At 40.7% G+C, this 24826-nt stretch overlaps 1 protein-coding gene across 1 annotated transcript; it reads left to right on the plus strand.

Moving 5' to 3' along the window:
• SLC30A8 (solute carrier family 30 member 8) lies at positions 1-24008 on the plus strand. Its single transcript, XM_075214431.1, has 8 exons — positions 1-5; positions 135-325; positions 4608-4754; positions 6728-6881; positions 9730-9913; positions 13972-14077; positions 18675-18809; positions 20713-24008. Exons 1-8 carry the CDS (start codon positions 1-3, stop codon positions 20856-20858), a joined length of 1068 nt encoding a protein of 355 aa, XP_075070532.1. The 3' UTR covers positions 20859-24008.
• The last annotated feature ends 818 nt before the right edge of the window (positions 24009-24826 follow it).

Consider the following 24826-nt stretch of genomic DNA (forward strand, 5'->3'; position numbering starts at 1 on the left):
ATGCAGTAACTTTTATTGCTGCATCCGTCAATCTGCCATGGAAACCATAACTTTAGAACAACCTGTATTAATAAAGCTCTGTACATTTTATATTTTGCTAATGTTTCCTTATATATATATTTATTCTTATCCAGAGGAGAACTGGGAAACTATAATAAAGAGAAACATCAAGATGAAGGCTGTCATCAATCAATCAGCCCGTACCATTGTCACAAGAACAACACAAAGGCTTATGACGCCAGACAGACAGAGCAAAAAGTGGCCAAAAAGAAACTTTACATTGCGGCAGTCATCTGCCTCTTGTTTATTGTGGCAGAAATTGTAGGTAAGTTTAAAGCACCTTTATGTTTGTTCCTTCCTGTTTTGTGTCTTATACCAAAAGCTTCCGTCACAAGTGACTTAAAAGTCATAAAAGTTGATTTCATTCTCAGTAGATTACTTCAAGTTGACTGACCCAATCAGAACAAATCACTGAAAATAAAGAATATATATATATATATATACATATATATATATATATATATATATACAAGTTAACCCGTGCATGATACTCATGCATTCTAGTCAAATCAAGCTACTTAAGGTCTTAAAAAGGTTCTTGTCATGCATTTGGGCCTAGCCCAGGCCTCCTCAGTGGAAGAGCGTTACTTCCCGACGCAAGCGCCCTTTTTAATGTGTGTTCATGAGGTAAAATTACCTCACGAAAATGAGTTTGACCCCTCAACTCGTAAATTTAGCCTTTACTACCCCTCACACGGGGGGAAGGGGGGATGATGGAAGTTAACTGACTTCACTATTCTAATTTTTTTGTCAAATAATGTCAGTATACCAAATTTCAGGTCAATTGGATGAGCCCTTTCTGAGAAAATAGTTTTTTCCACACACACACACACACACACACACACACACACACTAACACACTCCGCCCAGCAGGTGGCGCTGCAGCTTGTTTTTTTTTTTTCACACACAGACTAACACACACCGCTAGGCTTATATATATTATATATATATATATATATATATATATATATATATATATATATATATATATACACACAGTACTGTGCAAATGTTTTAGGCAGGCGTGGTGGAAGAAATGCTGCAAAGTAAGAAAGCTTTCAAAAATAGAACTGTTATTAGTTCGTTTTTATCAATTAGCACAATGCAGAGTGAACAAACATAATAGAAGTTTAAATCAAACCAATAATTGGAATGACCACCCTTCAAAACAGCATCAATTCTTCTAGGTACACTTGCACACAGTTTTTGAAGAAACTCAGCAGGGTGGTTGTTCCAAACATCTTGGAGAACCAACCACAGATCTTCTGTGGATGTAGGCTTGCTCATATCCTTCTGTCTCTTCATGTAATCCTGGACAGACTCCATGATGTTGAGATCAGAGCTCTGTAGCTGTGATATAATCACTTCCAGGACTCCTTGTTCTTCTTTACCCTGAAGATAGTTATTAATTATATTGGCTGTATGTTTGGGGTCGTTGTCCTGCTGCAGAACAAAGGAGTCAATCAGACGCCTCCATGATGGTATTGCATGATGGATAAGTACCTGTCTGTGTTTCTCAGCATTGAGGACACCATTAATCCTGACCAAATCCCAAACTCCAGAGGATATCACTGGTGGATACTACTCTTCTCTCTTCATCCCTTTGGCCTGACTTCTCTCCAGCAGCCTTATGACACCTCCGTGCTCTAGGACTCCAATTAATGCTCAGAACTTCACTCCACTATATGAGGTCCCTACCTTCCTACCTTTGCTCTGCATAGACCCCCTCAGAACCGTATACAACCACATCACCATGGTCCTTACACTTAGCACCTTAATACTGCTCCACCACTAAGTATCTCTGCTTCGCTGATTTCTCGCCATGTCTCTCCACACTGCCCTATCACCTGGTGCATACCCCAAAGTAACTTTCCCACCTGATTCTATTGTCTCTTTACCCGCCCTCTTGGCAGGGTCCTCTCTCTAGCTCATGTCTCTCCACCCTCTGTCTACCTTGTATGGCCCTTCTCATGTTTGATTATGGTCATGTCTGCTGCTGATCTGTTGTATATGAATGTATATCATATGCAGCTACAATCATCATTCAATAGCTTGTGTGTGCTTAATTCAAGGGGAAGATTGCTGAGCTAAAAATCCCTAGCATATCATAAAGGGCCAGTAAAATTGATTTGTTGAAATAATGAACCCATGTCCAACAATATACTGAAGCCATGTGATCCAAAACACAATATACAATACTTTTCTATACGTCAAAGATAAATGAATACCCCAAAGGCGGTGGTAATCGTTTTCACGATACCACCATTGCCGGTTTAAATTAAGATTTATTCAGGGTGCGATAACGTCAGTGTTATGCCGGACATCTGTGTATTCGGAATAACTTGCGGGGAGCATGCTGCTTCGATCGGAGATGTAGAGTGTCGCTTTGGAGGCAAGTCTGGTTATATTCAAATTGGTATTTCATACATTCGGATTTTCCTTGCAGGTGTCCTCGGTGTCGGAATTTTCCGCACCATTAAACCATACCCCAACCCCTAAAGGAAGGTAGGTAACTTTCATTATTTGTTCACACCTTGGCAACCAAACCTCCAAGTTGACAGATCCATCTGTCCATGTTTGTATTGTCAATGTCCCCACTATACAAGCCCTGAAGGATACTCTCTGTACGCAGACACCTAAGAGAATCAAGTCTAGATCCATGAATGGTGTTATAGTCTCCGGCTACAGAACTATATATTGTTTCTAAAATCACCACGATGTTCTAAGATGTTTGTTCTTGGTTTTGTCTGCAGAGAGACAAGGACAATCCCATTGTAACTGATATATTAAACAACTTTTTTGCCAATTAATAAATGAATAGATAGAATGTTTTATAATTCCCTAAGCATTAAAGCATTTACTTGATCTTTGGAAATATTTGAATGCAAGACAACCACCCCATGGGAAACAATCAACCTGTTTTTTAAAGGCCCTAAGCCAACATCTTCTTGAATTAGGAATAAAGTGTTTCTACACAAATATGCTTTACATTTCTACAAAATTTTCCTGTCATTTTGGATATATATATAATTCTGATTTTAGATCATCACCCTGTAATAGACCAAAATGCACTAGCAAAAGACCTTAATTAATAGCACTGAGAGTCATTATTTGAAATAAATGTAATATGTTTATCTTGTTCCTCTATATATAATATGTATTCTCTAGATTGTTTTAGCTATATAGCTATATAACCATGATAAATGCATTTGTTGTAGTGTCTACGAAATTGAAAACATTGAAACAATTCCTGTGTCTGCTTTTTAAAAGCGTAATCCATTGTACAGTTAATCCTGATTGATAGAAGCTGTCCAACAGAATGTTATTGTTAAGGTTAGGCTAATGTTGGCTAGATGCCTACAACAAGCTATTAGTGCCTTCTACATTCTCGATACATAATTTCAAGAATGTGACTTTATTTGGACTAACATCACAGGTCAATTTTAAATTAAGATAGTTCTCATTAACAATATCAGCAAATTCATTAAGTTTTGTATTTCTACCTTTCAAAATCATAACTATATCATCAATTAAAAATAAACCACCCCAAACCACACATGTTACTGCTTCCTCCAAACAACACTTGCTGCTCCCACTAGCCAAGGTGGAGACATTCATAGATGTGGGTTCGCTGGGTACCCATGGACGTTCCCACGACTCTGTACATACTATTCATAATTAATTCATTCATACAAAGTAGTTAGTCTCCAAAATAAACTGTATAACTTGAAGTACAAAGATTTTATGATCCACAAAGTCATCACTTCTGGAAAATATCTAGTTGCATTAAATTGGATGTATTTGAGCCCCGAAAGAAAGAAGGGAAATAGACACACCTGAAAATCTGCATTTATATGCATATGTTTGGTTGGATGCATCTCAACACTAGCATGGTAGGATGCAGCTCAACACCAGCATATGCCCCAGGTTTACGTCAGGAGCAATAAGTGTGTATATTTGTGCACCACTATACCATACATAGTGGTTAGCACTTCTGCCTTACAGCACTGGGGTCATGAGTTCAATACCCGATCATGGCCTTATCTGTGAGGGGTTTGTATGTTCTCCCCGTGTTTGCGTGGGTTTCCTCCGGGTGCTCTGGTTTCCTCCCACACTCCAAAAACATACTGGTAGGTTAATTGGCTGCTAACAAATTGACCCTAGTCTCTGTTTCTGTCTGTCTGTCTGTCTGTGTGTGTATGTTAGGGAATTTAGACTGTAAGCCCCAATGGGGCAGGGACTGATGTGAGTGAGTTCTCTGTACAGCGCTGCGGAATTAGTGGCGCTATATAAATAAATGGTGATGATGATGATGATGATACATATGCGGCTTGACAGTGTTCTAGTAAATGTAAATGTCTCTTTACCATATTTGTATACAATATAATAATGTAGTGAAGTGTCAAATACATGATAGAGAGTAGTGACTGGGCTGTGTTATTAATAGGAAAGTTGCATTTACTATATAAAATATGATTTAAATGCAAACATAAGCTACAAATTAAATTAATCTGACATGTAAGTTATGCTTGTGTCTTTTATTTCAGGTGGCTACATTGCAGGAAGTTTGGCTATTGTGGCGGATGCTGCCCATCTTTCTGTGGATCTTTCTAGTTTCTTGATCAGTATCTGCTCTTTGTGGCTGTCTTCAAAGCCGGCAACGAGAAGACTCACCTATGGCTGGTATAGAGCCGGTAAGACATCACAATTATTTCCATCAAATTACTGTCCACGTACTTGGGTCGGTTTGTGTATCGCAGCTAGAACATGCTATTGTTAAACAAGAAATAAAATAAATTAACAAGTGTTTTTTTCCCTTCTTACTTGATATAAAAGTCAATACAGAAACAATTAGATATTCCCTTTATTATTACCCACCAAGGTAGAACAGCTAATATTTCATATCAATATAGCAATATTTGATATCCCTAGGATCATTAAACGCTGCAAAATAAATAATAAGGTATATTTTGTGTGTTGAATTAAAAATTTGCACAAGGAGTGACTATTTTCACATTTTTGCTTTTATACCCCTATAAATACCTAAAAATTAAAAAAAAATTTAATCAGCTATGATAGCAAAAGAAAGCACAATCTGTCCCGAAAAAAAACCCAACAATATAAAAATATGAAAAAAGTGGAAAAAAAATAAGAATTCTCTGATGGGGGACTAAAAAGTGAAAATCAGCCTGACCTCAACGACTGAAACCTCTAGGGTGAAAGCTTGAAGCAATTTATTGCATATAATAAATATGGATATTGGGAGAGGACTTGGAGAGCTTCATGGGGGCCCATTAGCAGGCAGTTGGACGACCTATCATGTCTTCATTCTGTAAACATAGGTTGAGTCTATTTGCGCTGAATATATTATAGAAAACACAATTATGGGCACAGAAATGTGAAATACGCTGCTGATAGGAGGTTTTCCACAAATCTAGGTTTAGTTTGCTATAATTAAACACTCTAATCTTAAAATTAGTAACTGAATACTGTAAGCAGGTGCAACCTGTTCTCTGTGTACCGTGACAGGGAATTAACCCAAAAGTAGCAGCCTGTTGGTAAATGAATAGTGTTTAAGTGGAAAATAAGGACCTACACCCTGCAAATCTCCAAAGTTAAACATAAAATTGCTTTAATTGTCAGCAACGTATCTGAAAATAACACCTTGGGGTATATTTACTAAACTGCGGGTTTGAAAAAGTGGAGATGTTACCTATAGGAACCAATCAGATTCTAGCTGTCATTTTGTAGAATGTACTAAATAAATGATAACTAGAATCTCATTGGTTGCTATGCAGTTTTATAAATATAGCCCCTAGTTCCCATTCAGGGCACAACCTCACTTCTTGATCCCTCTACAATCAGTAGGCAGCTAGAAGACTTATCATAGTTCTTTAGTGGCTACATACACAAATACTTGTATTTCTGAGGTTTCCTCAGGACACACAAAGACCCCTCAATCAACTGTCTCATGTGCTCTCTTCTCTGAGCCTTCTCCTCAGATCCTCTCTGAGCCGTCTCCTCAGCTCCTCTCTGAGCCACCTCCTCACTTCCTCTCTGATCTATTGTATCCCTTTTGCAGGACACACTGCTCCTTACCGAGTTGTTTGCTGAGCCTCTGTCTGTCAGATTGGAGTCCTCTTGGACAGACCTCTTATCTGTCTCCTACTGTTACTCTCTGCTTTCCTGACTCCTGTAGGACACAGCTCCTGTGTAAGCCCTGTAGTGAGCTGCAGATACATCTGGCCCACACACCTTTTTAATCCTGTAGGGGCAGGCTTGACATGTGGCTGTTCAGTGTGTGGAGCCAGGACATGCACCATGAACCCATGTTTGGAGCTCTAATGTGCCTGCAGAGAGCAGAGCAGAGGACTGGGAAGGGGGAATGGCAACTGCTTGCACCAGAAACATTTTTGCGGGTGCAGGTTGGCTGCCGGGGTGCTTCAGAAACATTGTGTCCTCCTGACCTTACCAGGGGGTATCCCAAACTACAGGGCTTGAACAAGTGACAAATTAGCTCCACCTAACCTGTAACCACCACTGTAGATAACGGCAGGCAAACAGGTCTGTGTTTGGCAAAATATACAAAGGGGTATAAAAGAGAACTGTTATGATGCATCCATGTACAGAAACGACTTCCTACAAAACAATTTTTATATCTTTTCAGAAATTGTTGGTGCCTTATTGTCCATGATTACAATATGGATTGTCACAGGAGTGCTGGTGTATTTGGCTTGCAAGAGAATCGTTCAACCTGATTACTCCATTGATGGGACTGTTATGCTCATAACATCTGCCTGTGCATTAGGGGCTAATGTAATGTGAGTTCTATTACTGTGTGAGGTTTTTCTATATTTCTTGCAGTTTGATGTATATTGTATATATAAGCAGGGCTGGTACTACTAATATCATGGGTGCCAGGGTTTAGCATGTTAGGCGTTGGTTCCCCCACACTAAGTATCGGCTGCTGGAATGGAATAGCAGCAGCTGGCAGCTTGTTACCTATGCAGCTGTTGGCTGCTGCTCCTCCATGTTGCTAAGGGGCAAGGAGTGTGATGTCACAGTTCAGGGGTGTGGCTGGGTGGTGCCTGGGGGCGGGTCAATGCAGCATCCCCACCTCCCAGCTCAGCATGTTCACTTTCTCGTTCATGTGTAGCTCTTCAATAAAATGTAGGCAAAAACAGAGAATTCCACCTATTGGAAAATAAGATTTTACATACCGAATTTCTCTATAAAATATTTACATTGATTCAACCCAAACGTATTGGGCCTCATTTAGAGATTGATAGGCTTCAATTTTTTTTGCAGATCATATGCGTTTCCATACTGTGCATGCAGGACAAAAATACGTCCATATACATCAGTATATAGTTTTATAGTTACATAAACACACCCTTACTGTACTCAGCCTAAGTCTGCCTGCACCTCTCCAGGCTTAAGGAGACGCAAGTCTTCGATTCACAGAAGTCTACATAGGGACGTATGTATACGTATTTCTGGAGTGCATTTACCGTATGGAAATGCATGTTTTACACAGAAACAATTAGCGTAGGTCAGCTCTTATTGAGACCCTAAATGTTTTCAAACTATTTCTGCACCCTGACCCTTGCCTCAGACCATGACAGTGCTTTACTGTGATTTATATAGCTATCTTGCCATAAGGTGACAGGGCAGCACGGTGGCTGAGTTGTTAGCACTTCTGCTTTACAGCACTGGGGTTATGAGTTCGATTCCCGACCATGGCCTTATCTGTGAGGAGTTTGTATGTTCTCCCCGTGTTTGCGTGCGTTTCTGCCAGGTGCTTCGGTTTCTTCCCACACTCCCAAAAAATACTGGTAGGTTAATTGGCTGCTAACAAATTGACCCTTGTCTGTGTGTATGTTAGGGAGTTTAGACTGTAAGCCCCAATGGTAAAAGGACTGATGTGAGTGAGTTCTCTGTACAGCGCTGCGGAATTAGTGGCGCTATATAAATAAATGATGATGACTGTGAGAGTCCTAAAGTCCACTTCCCTCCCACATGAGTGTTGGGCACTAGATTCTGAGCTCCACATTATACATATATGTAGTGTGTAGCCATGGGAGGTGGATGTTAGTTGTTGTCACTCAATTGTTGTACAATTACTTGAGAAAAATCTTGCTCTATTGTACCCTATATTTTCAATATATTTTTACTAATATATTTATTTATTTACACTAAGGGACCTATTCAATACAGCGCAATGTGTGGCCAAACATCAATTCTGGGTGCCACGTTACCCAACATTGCCGATGCAAGGCAAAACCCGTGATGTTGTACCCCAGCTATTGTTCCAGAGGCTCTCACACTGATTTGAATCAGACCCTTAAAGTTACACTAAAGCTAACAAATAAAAAAAATAAAAGAAATTAAAATTAGGCTGTAAAGCTTTCCTGATCTCTGGAGCCTGTACATCTCCATGTTGTCAGGGCCGTCTTTCCCATAGGGCACAATGGGCAGGTGACCGGGGGCCCTGCAGCAAAGGGGCACCCGTCGGAGGAAGCCAAAAAAAAAAACCTGGTCTCCTCCTCCGTCGCGCTCGCAGTGCATGTCAGGCGTGACGTCATCACGCCCGCCCGACAACCATTGCGGAGCGCGGCGGAGGAGGAGACCAGGGAGGGAGCCGGATCGCCAGCTGACAGCACGGTAAATATTTTCTTCTATTATTTTTCCAGGTTTTTTTTTTTTGGCTTCCTCCGACGGGCCCATATATATAATCATTTTTATTTTTTTTTGTATATATAGGGGCCCCGGTGCACTGCTGTGCCCGGGGGCCCAAGATGGTCTTAAGAGGGCCCTGCATGTTGTATGTTATATCTAAAGCCCTGCCCCTTTATAGCACTGGTAACTTGATTCAATCATGACTGTTTACAGGGTTACTGACCTCTCAACCACTCAACTGATTGGTTGAGAGGAAGCAGAGAAGGTTAGGGAGCAGTTGCTATTTTCTCCATGTAAACAGCTATTGTCAACTCAAGTCCACACTGCGATCAAGTTCAGGCTTCAGAAATAGTTTGGAATTATTCAAAGAAGTAAGGCTAGGACTATCAGGCAGATTTAGCCTCCTAATGGAAATTCTCAGGGCAGGTGCTATCACTAGGCGACTCTATGACACCAGGGTATAATGTGATAAATGGCCACTCATTCAGTGTCTTCATTGACTCCACTGAGCGCTGACTGCTGACATGGAAGGGGAGCAGCTGGCAGCTTTTTACCTGCCAGCTGGTACGCCTCCATTATTATAATGGGCGAGGAGTCACAGCCCAGCTCCACACTCCTAATAGGAGATAGGTAGGGATCAATGGGGCAGCATTGAGGTGGGGGTGGGGAGCTCAGGTCCAGCAATATTATTCATCTCTGAATTATAAATTAATCTCACTTAATTATCTCCCCTCTAGCAAAAAAATAGCATTAGAATTGGTGCCCAGTAGTAATTATCAATTAAAGAGCGAGCGAGGTTGGAAATGTATGATATTTGACCACTATTATGTTGAAGATACTGGACCGAAACCCATTTACTGGATTGTTTGATTAGTCATAAACCCTCATCAGCTGTGCAACAAACCTGTTAAGAAATAGTTCCTCATCTAACTGTTCAGTCTCTGATCCTGAATGTACATGTAACTGTTTCTCCTTCTTATGATTCGACAGCTTGGCTTTCGTCCTGCACAGCACAGGACATGGGCACAGCCACTCGGGAGGTGAACATCAACATGCGGCACCTGATTACAAGCCTCAGGCTAACGCAAGTATACGTGCCGCCTTCATCCACGTCATAGGAGACCTGTTCCAGAGCGTCAGTGTGCTGATTAGTGCACTTGTCATATACTTCAAGGTCAGGTTTTTTTATAGCTCGCAATTAAGGGAAGATTATTTCAACTTGCTGTATGAGTGTGAATTGCCCTTGGGGAGTTTATCCAAAAGTAAAACATCTTAGAATGAGAACTATAAAAGGATTAAATACATTATCTTCACAGGCATCATTGAACCCATAGTTTTAGGGTTCAGCTGTAATAACGCACATTGAGCCTCAGGTCTCTGTTTTTGGAACAGAGCAGCCACATATACAATATTTAGATAATACATATGTGTTCCTTAAGTTGGAAGCTGCTGATGGCTCTATATGGTGCGAGTATGGGGCTATATGGAGGCAAACCTTAATTTAAAGGAGACCTCACAACTTCAGAACGTTAATAATAAAGTACAAAAATAAAGAAGGTCACTGATCACAAAGGAAGAGCCAGCCGCAGAAATCAGATCGCAACAGACCACGCCGTGTTTTTCCAATCCTCCAGTGTCCAGTGTTTGGGCTTCTCGGCCCAACGTAACTGCACAAGTGGAACAGAGTTGGGATTTTGACTGCTTTACCCCATTTGTGACCAGGTTGTAGTTGTTTGGTCAGCACCACTGTTGTACTTAGCTGCCAGTTAGCTGACTGTAGCTAGTATTCTGCACAAGTGATGTCAGTTTCCTTCAGAGACATTTATCACAGGACTGCCATTAGCTTGATATTATATGTTTAGTGGCCCATTCACGCTACATCCATGATACAGTCACCTGGTGACAACCCCGGCTATGTTGGGTGTTCCTGATATACTCATGCAGGCTTGTGTGGTTCCCACTAGAGGTGGTTGAATAACTCACTCCCCCTGGAGAATCAAAAAGTGCATGGAACATAAATAAGCCAATTAGCAATCATAAGCAAGTGTTACATGTCTATATAAAGGAGTTACAGCCCCTCAGGCACTCATCCGTGGTCTGGTTCTTTTCTTGTAACCTTATATATGAGTTCATAAAGTCAATGGCTGATGGTGTGTAACTTTCCTTCTCATGTATTCTCAGGATGGTATACTGAAAGACCAAGGGCTAGATTCACTAAAGGGCGGTTTGGTGAAACTGCCTCTTTTCAGCAATTCTTCCGGCAGTTTATAAACTGCCTGATTTACTAAAGCCCAATCCGCCGTTCAAACGGCCACATTTGACATGTTTCAAAACCACCACTTTACAAATCGCCATCCCTATTGTAAGAATGATAATTATACAAAGAGCTCGATATACTAAGCTGGGATTTGCTAAACCGCCGCAAAATCGCCGTTCAAACGCCCAAAATAAAAGAGGTGGTTGTGAGTGACGAAATTGGTGAAACAGCATCTTGTTTCAGTTACTTTGCCATTCAGAACATAAGAGATAGCACCATTGATTTTAAACATTTGGGAAATCATTATTTATTGATTATGGGACACAATGATTTTAATAATAACTTATGAGGGGTTTTTTAAATATATTTTTTAAGGGAACACTATTATAGCATTATATTATGTAGGAAATGTGAATATAAAATATTATTAACTGATTGTTAATGGTGAATATAATTATTTATGTTGCACAGTTTGTCATAACATATTGTCCGAACAATATAATAATTAAATAATCTTATTCCCTTAATATATTGATTCCCCCCCCCCCATAAGTTAATATTTAATAAATTTTTGCCCCATAATCAATAAATAATGATTGCCCTAATAATTCAAATTTCAGTGATGCTTTATCTTATGTTCTGAATGGCAAAATAGATCAAACAGCATGTTTAGGCCATCCAGACATTCTAAAGCAGGATTTAAAACTGTCCTGTATTTTGGATGGCGGTTTTGATGGTGGTTTCATCCAAACTGACGGCGGTTTAGCTTTTTCAATCCGTCGTACATCGCCAGTCATTTTAAATTGAAGCCTCAAGCCGCCCTATAGTAAATGCGGCAGTTTGGACCACTAATCCGCCGGCGATGGGTGGCGGTCAAACAGCCACCAAACACGATTCTTAGTAAATATAGCCCAAAAGAGGGAACAAAAGAGAAAAAAAAAATCATAGTACAGACCTATAAGAACACACTAATTTCATAATAAAAACCCTGTGTATTTAGCATGCAACACCAAAATCCACCAATTGCCTTCTTCCAAAGTATCCCCCTTAGGGCATGCACTTATATAAATAGTATGAAAATCCAGCATATAGTGTGGTCTCATGTTCCCAGCACATCTTTGTTCTTTAACTTCACTGGTCAACCCCAATATAGATGATAAACATCATTAATCATGTGTCCCAGGAGAGCCGGCTCCTCCATATACACAGACCTCAGGGAAGGGAATAATCCTGAAAATGCCCCCAACTGTTTGTGACATGAGCTGGGACTTATCAGTGGTCTCTGACTACCTAAATCTTCACCATCACCCCTGTCCTGTCCACACTAAGGACATAGCAGCCAGGGGCGGATCTAGAAAACGACTGTACCCGGGGCGATTTAGGGGGGGCGATTTAGGCCCCGCCCCTTTCTAACATCTTAGGCTGCCGACGGCTGCACACTATGTGCAGGTCCGTCCAGCAGTGACAGGTAGGGACAGTGTGCTGCCCGGCTGCTCTGATTGTGTTTTAAAACACAATCAGAGCAGCCGGGCAGCACACTGTCCCTGCCTGTCACGGCTGGACGGACCTGCACATACTGTGCAGCCGTCGGCAGCAAGTGTCTGCTAGGGGGGGCGATCGCCCCGATCGCCCCCCCCTGGATCCGACACTGATAGCAGCATTACCTGATTTGCATTTTTTTTTTTTTACATCCTACATAGTTACCTCTATAGTGACTCACAATCTACTGGAATTCAACACAATTTTTGCAGTTATGTTTTTTCAACGTATACCCATATTTTGCCCATATTCACATACCCAGGCAACACATTTCTTGTTATATCAACTGGTGTATTTTGTAACGCACTGACTCGTGCAGAAAAAAAACACTTTCCTCCCTTTGTCATCAGTTATCCAAGTGTACAAATACCCAGGCAATACTGAATTGCTTATCTATTACCAATCGGATCACCCGCCAATCATGTCCCCCCCTTCAGCCATGATCCCTCCCACATCGTTTCAGTCTGCCTCCAGCAGTCTACAATGGTCTCAACGCCATGTCTTGTCTGCTGGCTGCCGCTGTCCTCAAGAGCCCTGCCGCTGATTCTCCTCATGGATCCCACGAATTCTTGCTTGATCCCGTCGTCTTCTCTCAGATGCTCCTTGCAGGTCTGTCTCTGCCGTCGGACTAAACTGATGCCACTCTTGCATTGCCCCCTTAATGCCTGCAATGTGACTGTCGCCATTTTCAGTGCCAACAATCACACTGCTGCTTTTTTCTCCTGTCGGTTGTTCATACCAGGGCTGTCGGGAAATGTTGGCTGTCAGTTTTTCGGTAACTCTGTATTTACTACATGTCGGTATTGTAGTGATTGGCATTTTAGTGTCGCTATAACTCTTGTTGGCGTTCTTGTCATCGTCATTTTGTACCCCACCCATTCCCCCATAAACACCAAAATCAGATTAATAGCTTACAAATTTCTCCCACATTTAATAGAGACAATTATTGCTAATAAAGACATAATCTTCTTTTGAATATATTACTTGCTTATTTGTTATAGTTATGTTTAATCATCTATGTTTTGTAGTGTTTATGTGGCATATAGTTATGGCAAACAAAGAAAATCCACCCTTCTCTCCAACCTGCAGCCCCCTGAATCCCCCTTTGTTCTCTCCAGCCCCCTCTAATCCACTATCTTCTCCAGACACCTCTACCTCCTGTTTTCTCCAGCATGTGTCAGGACAAGATTCATATGCACCTGGAGCAGCATTGGCAAGTAGCGGGTGGCTAGTTTGCCCCCATGGGCTTGAGCCCCGGGCGTTCGAACCGCCTGCAGCGTACACGCTGCAGCACTATAGTGTTATATAAATAAAGAATAATAATAATAATAATAATAGTAAACATAATATAAAATGTTACCCTGAGTTGTATAATAAAACTAATTACAACAACAGAAATCTCACTGTATAATTTATACAAATGTTTTGTATTTTAGCCAGAGTACAAGATTGCTGACCCAATTTGCACCTTTATATTTTCCATTTTCGTATTGGCTACCACCATTACAATCCTACGAGATATTTTCATTGTACTAATGGAAGGTAAGTAAAGTGGTAAAAGTCCTTTAAAGCACAGTTTACATGTGCACAAAATAAAACACCATTACTTAGAGCTTTCAAAATAAAGCAAATAGGAAGTGCCTATTGCATTTACCTACAAGCTAAATTATACAGAGGGTCTATCTAACAAAACAAATGTATACTATAAGTTCTCATGAATATATACAATTCATTTCTGAATTTATGCAACCTCTGTTGTGAAGAGTTTGGTGGAGACCTGGGGGTAAATGTATCAAGCTGAGAGTTTTACAGCGGGTTTGAAAAACCAATCAGAATCTAGCTATCATTTATTTAGTACATTTTGCAAAATGATAGCTAGAATCTGATTGGATGCTATAGGCAACATCTCCACTTTTTAAACCCGCCGAAAAACTCGCAGCTTGATACATTTACCTCCTGATCTGTAAATGATTTGGTTTAGTGATTGGATACAGAATGTCACAACTAAAGAAAAGTTGCTTTTAGAGCAGCAGGATAAACAATGTTAACATACCTTGGGTGTAAGCGCCTGACATTTATTGACTTTATGATCTGGCTGACATGCATGTACACAATATAATATACACAATGAATTGGATATTTAAGACATTAAACATGACCTAATTTAAGGCATCATTAAAGGAAAAATAAAGGCATACATACATTATATGGACAAAAGTACTTTGCCACAACTGTTACTTAATGAATTGAGATGTTTCAATCAGACCCGTTGCCAGAGGTGTATAAAATCAAGCACCTAGCCATGCAGTCTCAATTTGCAAACATTTGTGATACAAAATGGGTCGTTCTGCAGAGCTCAGTGACTTTAAGCGTGGTACTGTGATTGGATGCCCCCTTAGCAATAAGACATTTCGTGAAATTTCATCCCTGCTGTATATTCCACGGTCAACTGTAATTAATATTATTAGAAAGTGGAAGCGTTTAGGACCAACAGCAACTCAGCCACAAAACGGAAGACCACGTAAAATCACAAAGCGGGTTCAACGACTGCTAAGGCGCATAGTGCGTAAAAATCGCCAACACTCTGTTGATTCCATAGCTGAAGAGTTCCGAACTTCCTCTGGCATTAATATAAGCACAAAAACTGCATGACAGGAGCTTAATGGAATGGGTTTCCATGGCTGAGCAGCTGCATGCAAGCCTCACATCACCAATGCCAAGTGTTGGATGTAGTGGTGTAAAGCACATCGACACAGTGGAAACGTGTTCTGTGGAGTGATGAATCACGCTTCTTTGTTTGGCAGTCAGATGGACGAGTCTAGGTTTGGTGGATGCCGGGAGAACGTTACCTGCCTGACTGCATTATGCCAACTGTGAAGCTTGATGGAGGAGGGATAATGGTGTTGGGCTGTTTTTCAGGGTTTGGGCTAGGCCCCTTATCTCCAGTAAAGGACAATCTTAATACTTCAGCATACCAAGTAATTTTGGTCAATGCTTCCAACTTTGTGGCAACAGTTTGGAGAAGGTCCATTTCTATTCCAACATGACTGTGCCGCAGTGCATAAAGCAAGGACTACAAAGACATGGTTTTATGAGCTCGGAGTGAAAGATCTTGACTGGCCCGCATCGAGCCCTGACTTCAAGCCAATCGAACACCTTTTGGGATGAACAGGAATGGAGATTGCGAGCCAGGCCTTCTCATCCAACATCAGTACCTGACCTCATAAATGCTCAGAATGAATGGGCACAAATTCCACAGGAACAATCCAACATATTGTGGAAAGCCTTCCAAGAACAGTGGAAGCTGTTATCACTGCAAAAGGAGGACCATCTCCAAATTAAAGTATATGAATTTGAATACAATGTCATTACAGTCCCTGATGGTGTAATGGTCAAGCATCCGAATACTTTTGTGCATATAATGTATAGTATATGAATTGCTCCCTAACCTTTTCCAGTGCCTTATGCCTATGTATGGAGACAGTTTATTGCTCCTACTGTTTCTCTCTTACCTCCTCCTTTTTTACCCCTGTAGCCCTTGCTCAGAGCTTCGCTAGGGAGCTTCAAAGAGCATGCTCATAACTGTGTACTGGGAGGAACTAGTCAGTAAATAAAGAACAAGGAAAGATGATGTGTTTGGATAATGATCAGTTATACAAGCAGTGCTAGTGATGGGACCAGTGAGGGCTTTTATTTTTGTTTTTACATTTTTAAATACAAATATATTACTTGACAATTGATGTGGTATTTTGTGCTAATCAATGCAAAAAAATGGGTTTAGGTAAGTGTCAATCAAATTCAACAGTTGTCTGCAAATATTATTGTTATTATAATATAAGTAATGAAATGAAATACGTTAATAAAATGAAAAGATCAAATAATTAGTGTATTGGATGATAGTTTTACAATAGTCCAGAATTTAGAAGAAAAGCACAAAATTTAAACATGAGGACAATTTAATGAATTAAAGGAGATCACGGTGATCCACCCGATACAAGAGGTCTCCTATCTGAGCAGGGGCGCACAGAGGATTGTTAGGGGGGGGGGTTTCTCCCCCACCCAAAAAAGAGGGAGCTCCGTTTCGGCAGCACTGTAGTATACAGCAGCCTCGGCAGTGTCAAAGAAGCGTCTGCGGTGGTGCTGTATACAATACAGTAGCGCCGAGGCTGCTGTATAGTACAGTGCCTCTATGTGGTGCACTTTGTTAGCGGAGGGGAGGGGTTTCTGGAGACCCGGACCCCCCCCCCCCTCTGCGTGCGCCCCTGCTGAGAATAGAGGCAGAGATTAAAAGCTCCAGATCTCAGTAGAACTGTAAATTCTGTAAAGCTATAAATTCTTAGCTCAGCTGTGTGATCCGGATGCTGGATCATTAGGAAACACAAACACAATAGTTCCAAAATACAATGTCATTTTAAAGGTGATAGAGGAGAGACAGAGAGAGAGAGATAGAAGAGAGAGGGAGAGAGAGAGAGAGAGAGAGAGAGAGAGAGAGAGAGAGAGAGAGAGAGAGAAAAGAGACAGAGAGAAGAGAGAGGAAGAGAGAGAGGAGAGAGATAGAAGAGAGAGGGAGAGAGAGAGAGAGAGAAAAGAGACAGAGAGAAGAGAGAGGAAGAGAGAGAGAGAGGAAAGAGAGCACAGAGAGAGAGGAGAGAGCGAGATAAGAAAGAAGAGAGAGAGAGGAGAGAGCAAAAAGAGGGACATGAGAGGGAGAGAAGAGAGAGAGGAGAGTGAAAAAGAGAGGAGAGAGCAAAAAGAGAGATATCAGAGGGAAAAGAAGCGAGAGAAAAGAGAGAAAGAGAGAAGAGAGAGGAAGAGAGAGAGAAGAGATAGAAGAGATAAGAGAGTGAGCGCCGAGAGAGAGGAGAGAGCAAAAAGAGAGATATAAGAGGGAGAGAAGAGAGAGAGGAGAGAGAAAGAGAGAAGAGAGAGGGAAAGAGAGAGGAGAGAGCAAAAAGAGAGATATGAGAGGGAGAGAAGAGTGAGAGAGAGAGAGAGAGAGAGAGAGAAGAGAGAGAGAGAAAAAAAAGAGTGAGAGAGAGAGAGAGAGAGAGAGAGAGAAGAGAGAGAGAGGGAAAAAGAGAGAGAGAGAGAGAGAGAGAGAATGACTTGGTAGTCAGTTTCTTTATGGAAATTACCCTTTGGGGTATATGTACTTTAGGGTGGTTTTTGTGGTGTTTTCCAGCTCAAACCTACAGGATTTATCACACCACATGACACCGAAACCGGTGCGGGGCAGTTTGTAACCCCTAAATCGCATACGGGTTAAGCTAAACAACATGGCAAACCTGAATGGGAAACTTCTGGATTAACTAACTATAGTATCTACCAGCCACTCTTACTCAGCATTGAGCCCTGTCTTCTAGGAGTTGCGCCAAAAAAAAACTATTGGTACCCCACACCTAGAGGAGCCATGCCCAATGCTCACTAGCACTGGGCACTTCTTAGTATTAGTGGCCGGTGGGTTTCAGGGTACAAATGTTAAAATATAGTGCAATCACTTGTGGCACTACTAGTGTCAGTATCCACATGGGAGCAATGCATACTAGCCTTTGTATTGCCACAAGTGGCTGCTCTACAAGTGAAATAAAGAGTAGGGACGTCTATAAAGAAATAATTAACACTACGATATGAGCTCGAAGCGCTAAGAGTTAACTTTAACCTAAGTTGTGCGCATGCACATGAATAAAGTATTTTGTAAATGATTTTGTTCTGTTGTCACTATCCTGAGATGCACCGCAGCAATACTTGGTAAATAGGCTTCTCTATGCAAAGACAACAGGGTTAATGTTTCATGCATCAGGCTTACCGATAACGAGAAACTATGTATACTATCTGGTGCTCTGATAAGATACTACTTGCTAATAAAGTTAACCACGGAAGCTGCTTAGAAAGGGGATATAGCTTCCCCTTAATAGGAAAAAAACAGAACTATTACATTGTTGGTGAAGACACTCCTGTGTTTGCCATCAATAGAGCTTTTGACCATTTCATAATTATGCTCCTATGTTTGCTGTAGACACTTGGCAGACTGTGTCTTAATATTTAGGGACCACTAATGACAGATTCTAACTTCAATAATTGTTTCTTTAAATACATTGTTACTGCTATCCATCTAATAGGACATCATTCTGCCCTACAGGGGTCCCACGGGGGATTAATTACAGTGTTGTGAAGCAGAGTATTCTCGCTGTGAATGGGGTTAAGTCCGTGCACAGCCTTCATCTCTTGGCCTTAACAATGAATCAAGTCATCCTCTCCGCTCACGTTGCCACAGGTCAGTAAACGTATTTGTGCCAGCAACAAAAGTTCAATTGTTGCGCAATAAAGTAAGTCTTCTTTTTAGGTTTTTTTTTATACCAATGATTTACCTGTCATTTAATCCTACCTCAGTTTTCATCAGGCTGTGCTTCACTGCTGTGTCCAGCTGCTCAGCTCGGGGACCTTTCTATCAGGAAATACAATGGCTCGGGCTCCCAGCGACCTGTCTGACAATGCTAAATGTCTGTTGCTAGCAGGCCATCATTCACATAGACTGTACATAGGAGGCTTTATGGAGTCTGAAAAGCCATCTGCTCAAGCTATAACAATGTTACAATGGAGAAGTAAACTTTACTAGGGCGTTTGAAACAAACAAAACAATAAACTTAAGTCCTCTATGGCATCAGAGGTTTATTTAAAGGGACATGATGATCAAGTCATCGTCATCCGGCCAGGATATTCTTATGTGTTTATTGTAATGTGAAGGTTGGTTGGTCTCCAACTGTTCTCTGATATATTCCCCAAAGTTGCAAAACTATGTCAATTCTACCTCTCCAGTGCTACCTCCCCTCTTACATGCCACATGTACAAGCCTGGACCGTATAGAATGTGAAATAAGTAGAGTCACTGACAGTTGTTGGTCCCAGAGTAATGACTGTACCATATAGTGTTAGAAAGCTGCACATGAGAAGAAGTCTTTCATCCTACCTCCGACCAGGAAGTGTGGAGGACATTGTCACCAGATTTTCCATAGTTGAGGTAGAGCACTAGGGTCTTGCAAGACCCCAAAAGGCTCTCTACATTCTGCCCATACCATAAGATGCTCTCTGATTAGCTTAAAGATCACGTAGAGGCCCAAGGAGATGTATGGGAGACCTAAATTAGGTCTAGGTTTACTAGATACATATACACCAAATCTAACATGATATGGCTTGTCAGCTAATTTTAAGTTTACAGGACATCTATGAGTGACAGAAATAGGGGAAATTTGGATTTTTCTAGGGCTCTTCAGAGTCTCTTATTTAAAAATAAATAAATATATATATATATATATATATATATATATATATATATATATATATATATATCAGGTATACAGTGCACCAAAAGAATAGTCTTAATTGTTCCTTTGATAATATATCAGTCCAGCAGGATTATAGATACAGACAGCCGGATTCCTTATAGCACTAGCGGTATAGGAGCCGCGCGTCTTCCCTCTGTTAACCCGATCTCCACAGGTACAGAATTATCTACAAAAAAAAAAAAAGAGGGGCGCTTCCTTAGTGCATTATCAGACTTTTATGGTAAAAATTCTTTTGCAAATACACGTACCAGAAATTTTCTTGTTAAAAAGCACATAAAATTATATCAAGCACGACTTGCCAGTCCATAGCTTGAAACCACAAATAAGTCCAATACTCTACGCGTTTCGTTGTAACCAAGTTCGTCAGGAGGAAAGACGAAGTTGGTTACAACGAAACGCGTAGAGGTACGTGTATTTGCAAAATAATTTTTACCATTAAAGTCTGATAATGCACTATGGAAGCGCCCCTCTTTTTTTTTATTTGTATATATATATATATATATATATATATATATATATATATATTTATATATATATATATATATATATATATATATATATATATGTAAAACATACTCTCTAGCTTGCTAATCACATCCACTGCCACCACTGTCATGTACGTTAGTTCTTCAGACCATTTCAAATCTCTGGCAAGAGGTACAGATCTCTGCTCAGTAGGCTCTGGGAGAGAAGACATTAAATAGCCTGTAGTTAACTTAACAAAAGAGAACCAGTTACAAAGGTGACAGGTTATACAGGTTATTTTAAAGAACTTAATAACTGCATTGTATTAATGTTTGTTACTTATTTTTATTATTACTTTTTTCTTTTATAGACAACACTGAAGACTTCAAGAGAATTACGAAGGAAGTCACGCGAAACATATTTGACAATTTCCCTTTTCACTTAGTCACCATTCAAGTTGAATCGGTAGAAGAACAGAGTCTGGAGTGTATGTTTTGTTACGAGCCAAGAGAATGAGCCAAGTACTCAACAGACTTAGAAACCAGAGCTAAATGATGATACCACAAAATCAATCTTCTGCCTACATTGAGTGAACATAAACAATATTCGGTACATGTGAAATCTTCTCTTACATGCAGCACTATGGAAGGATGACAAAACCAGCCACCATTCACTCTCATACTCACTATATTGTGCTAATCTCCACAAGAACAAGTGAAGCCCCCCCCTTCATGGCTTCAGGAGAGGTCTCAGGTACATGCAGTCACCTGTGTCTACAATGAAGTCATTGAATGGTCTCCGTTTGTTATGGTCATATCCTACAGAGTGCATTCGTCTAGTGAAAAGAGTGAATGGGTAGTAGATGTTTTATAAAGATTTTAACTGCTATAACATTTGTGGTCTGTGATTAGGTGTAGTAGAAATGAGTAGATTGCCGACAGCAACATGAGCACATCACAGGGATCCATCAGATGACCCATGATTAAGATCTGACTGGTTCTTAGGCCTTTCAATCCCTAGCATATATCTTTCCCTGACAGTAGGTTGATTGGAACACTCAGTGGTTCTTCCAGGGTCCTAGGTGAACCTGTGCTCACAGACAGAGGTCTAAGAGCAGAAACGACACAATCTGCCCCTTTCCTTACCACTACATGATGGAACGAGCTACAGCTCAGCATTACCAATCCCCTGTATTGCAAAACCTGGAATCTTTCAGCACCTACATAACTAAATGATCAAACTATACTATAATTATATGCAAGACATTATCCTATCCCTTAAGGAGGTCCAGTTTATCTATACCTGCCAGTGCATTGGCTACAAATGCATCTTGCAATCCACTTTCTCCAAATGCTTAAATGCTTCTTGACTAGTGACTGGTGGTTTTCTCAAGATCGAGAACTCCTATACTAAATTAATGATGGGGGCGGGGGCATTATGATAAAGAACTGATATTATATAGATAATTTTTACTCCAATTCGGACATGTCACTCTGTTATACAATACCAGTGCAAAACTTGTCAAGGATGTTTCATTGGTGGTTCTTTAATTTGCCCCTCAAAGACACATCGGGTCTTATTCACAGTGGAACGCAAACATAAGCAGGACTCGAAGTTGAAAAATTTGCTTGCATGTTTATGTGTATGTACGCTGTATTTGTAGGAGTAGCAGATGCGTCTGCTGGACAACAGACACACCCTTCAGGTATATACTCCCAACTTGGGAACATGTACAAAAACCTTTAATTTTATATGTTATGAACAAAATTGCTATGAAGTATAATTTAAAACTTGAATAACATATCTGATACAGCAGGAACAACGTCCCGACATGCGTACAACTGTACAACTGTATATGTGCTACAACTATGCATTGCGTCTAAAAGAAAACCCCTTCTCTACCCCGTCACGCCTCTTCAGGCGTCAGTGCCAAAAGGTCACAGGTTGTGTATGTTTACTTTCTAAGCATGTGAAGTGCGAGAAAAGGCAAATATACACTACACATAAGGGTGTACATCTCACTCTGACTCATAACCTCTAACTATGATGATGGACTGTTAAAGTATATGGCAAACAGATTTTCAATGAAATGGAAACTGTATGGTATTCAGCACTGTTGGTGTGAGACAGCCTCCTTCTGCAATAATAGAGCCTACTCCACAGGGTATCTTTCTTATACCTATGTGATATGTACAAAAGTCACATGACACATGACTTCATCCAGCTACCAATATGGAGCACTGCATACATGTATAGAAAATGTAGTACAATGAAGAAATGTATAACCAATCTATATTTCCTTCCCTGACCTCTGTCCTTCCTTCTCATGTCTACTTCTGTCTCCGGGCCATATCATCTTGGATGTCCCAATGCCTTCTTAAACTCAATATTTCCAAGACTAAACTAATCCCTTTCCCCCATTCCAGGGCTCTCCCACCACCCCCTCTATTGCTCTTAATAATACTACTCTCCTTTCTGTCCCTCAAGTCTGATGCCTTGGGGTCATCCTCAACTCCTCCCTCTCCTTCAAACCTCACATTCTGTCGTTCCCAAAATCCTGCTACTCCTTTCTGTCCCTCTGCCGTGGGGTCATCCTCGACTCCTCCATCTCCTTCAAACCTCACATTCTGTCCCTCTCAAAATCGCTACTTCCACAACAGAAAAAATATATGGCCCTTTCTCACCATGGAAGCCACCAAAAATGTTATTCACTCTCTTGTAATCTCTCACCTTGACTACTGTAATCTCATTCTCTCTGGACTACCTGACTCTTATCTTGTCTCTCATAAGTCTATCCTCAATGTTGCTGCCCTCCTCAATTTTCTCTCCCGCTGCTGCCCCCCTCCACCAGTCCCTGCATTGGCTTCCCATGGCCTACAGAATTAAATTTAAACTCCTCACCCTCACCTTCAAAGCTCTCAATCAACCCCCCCCCCCCACCCTACATCTCCAACCTCATCTCTACCTATACTTCTTGCCGCCTCCTCTGCTCTCCCAATAACTTCTGCCTCACTACTTCACTGATCACTGCTTCCCATTCCTGCCTCTGGGACTTTGCCCTGGCTGCTCCCCAGCTGTGAAATTATTTCCCATGCTCAATCAGGTTAACTTCTACTCTCCATGCTTCAAGCGTGCCCTTAAGACTCATTGCTTTATTCAAGCCTATCAGCCCTCCTCCTAACTCCCTTGTATCGGCTTTCACCCCAACTCCCCAGTTGATATCACCCTATGTGTTTCTCTCCCTTTCCATTAGAATGTAATCTCTCACGAGCATTGCCCTCTTTCCTTGCATTAGCTTTCTAATATTCCATCACCCTCTGTACCTCTTGGCCTGTTTCCCTAGCCCTGTTTTCTTAAGCTTAGGCCTACTTCCCGCTGATAATTTGATCTGCATTACCATGTTACCTGTATTTATTTTCATTCAGTATGTCTGGTTTTTGTATTTTGTTCTTCATGTATCATGTTATGTGTTATGAATCACTGTTTTCTGCATATGTCATGTACTTTGCTGCGGACCATTTGTGGTGCCTTAAATAAAAGATAATAATTATAATCATACACACTCCCAAATAGCTATTTTTTTGCTTTATCCCAATCTTCCATGGCCTAATTTCACTATCTGACTCTTGCATGCACCATAGTAGGTGTAGATTATGCAATAACATTTCCACTTCTCCATAAAAATAAAATTGCAGAATTCAGCAGTTCTCGTTTCAGAATCCTTGGTGGATTTTTGTGGTGAATAAATAAGACTGAACCATGATCAGAGCTTTGTCATTTTGATGCAAGAAAACAAGCTTCATTAGTTATTTATGTCTATAGTGTTCAGTGAAAGGTGTTTTTGTATCTTGGCCCAGAAGACAATTCAGCAGCAACTTTCACATGTATTTGTAGAGTAGGTTGGAAGTATCAACTATGTACATTAAAGACAGGAACACCATTGGGCTGATTTATGTATGGGCAATGAGAGGCATGGTTTATGTAGAATCTGTCCAGTTTTTATGTTTTAATATCAACTTTTAGTCACATTGAAAGTGCAAACCATGGAGCTGCGACGGGGAAGTTGTTACAAACCCGTAAGTGTTATCATATTCTTTACACAGGGATCCCATAGACTACATTCAGGGGTAATTTTATCAATCCTTTTAAAAAAGGAAAAGTGGAAGTGTTGCCCATAGCAACATTCTATCTATCACGTATTTTGTACAATATAGAAAATGATAGCTAGAATCTGATTGGCTGCTATGGGCAACACCTCCACTTTTGCTTTTTAGAAGGTTTGATAAATCTACACCATAGTCCTTACATTCCCATGAGTTTGCAGATAATTACTCCTAAGTAATTGGTTTGGACCTTTGATCTTGGACATTGGCAGCATGACAGAATGAATATTGTTATTAACATCAATTTGTACAGTGTCATCCTGCTCTGCAGTGATTTACAATTGGGAACAAACACAGTAATTAAATAAAACTGGGTGTCAG

This window comes from Mixophyes fleayi, chromosome 5 (assembly GCF_038048845.1).
Source record: "Mixophyes fleayi isolate aMixFle1 chromosome 5, aMixFle1.hap1, whole genome shotgun sequence".
Lineage (NCBI taxonomy): Eukaryota > Metazoa > Chordata > Amphibia > Anura > Limnodynastidae > Mixophyes > Mixophyes fleayi.

Excerpts from the sequence above, each read along its gene's own strand:
- SLC30A8 (XM_075214431.1), top strand. Across the intron at positions 4,755-6,727 it reads CTATGGCTGGTATAGAGCCG|AAATTGTTGGTGCCTTATTG; the intron begins GTAAGACATCAC and ends ATATCTTTTCAG. Across the intron at positions 18,810-20,712 it reads CTCCGCTCACGTTGCCACAG|ACAACACTGAAGACTTCAAG; the intron begins GTCAGTAAACGT and ends TTTCTTTTATAG.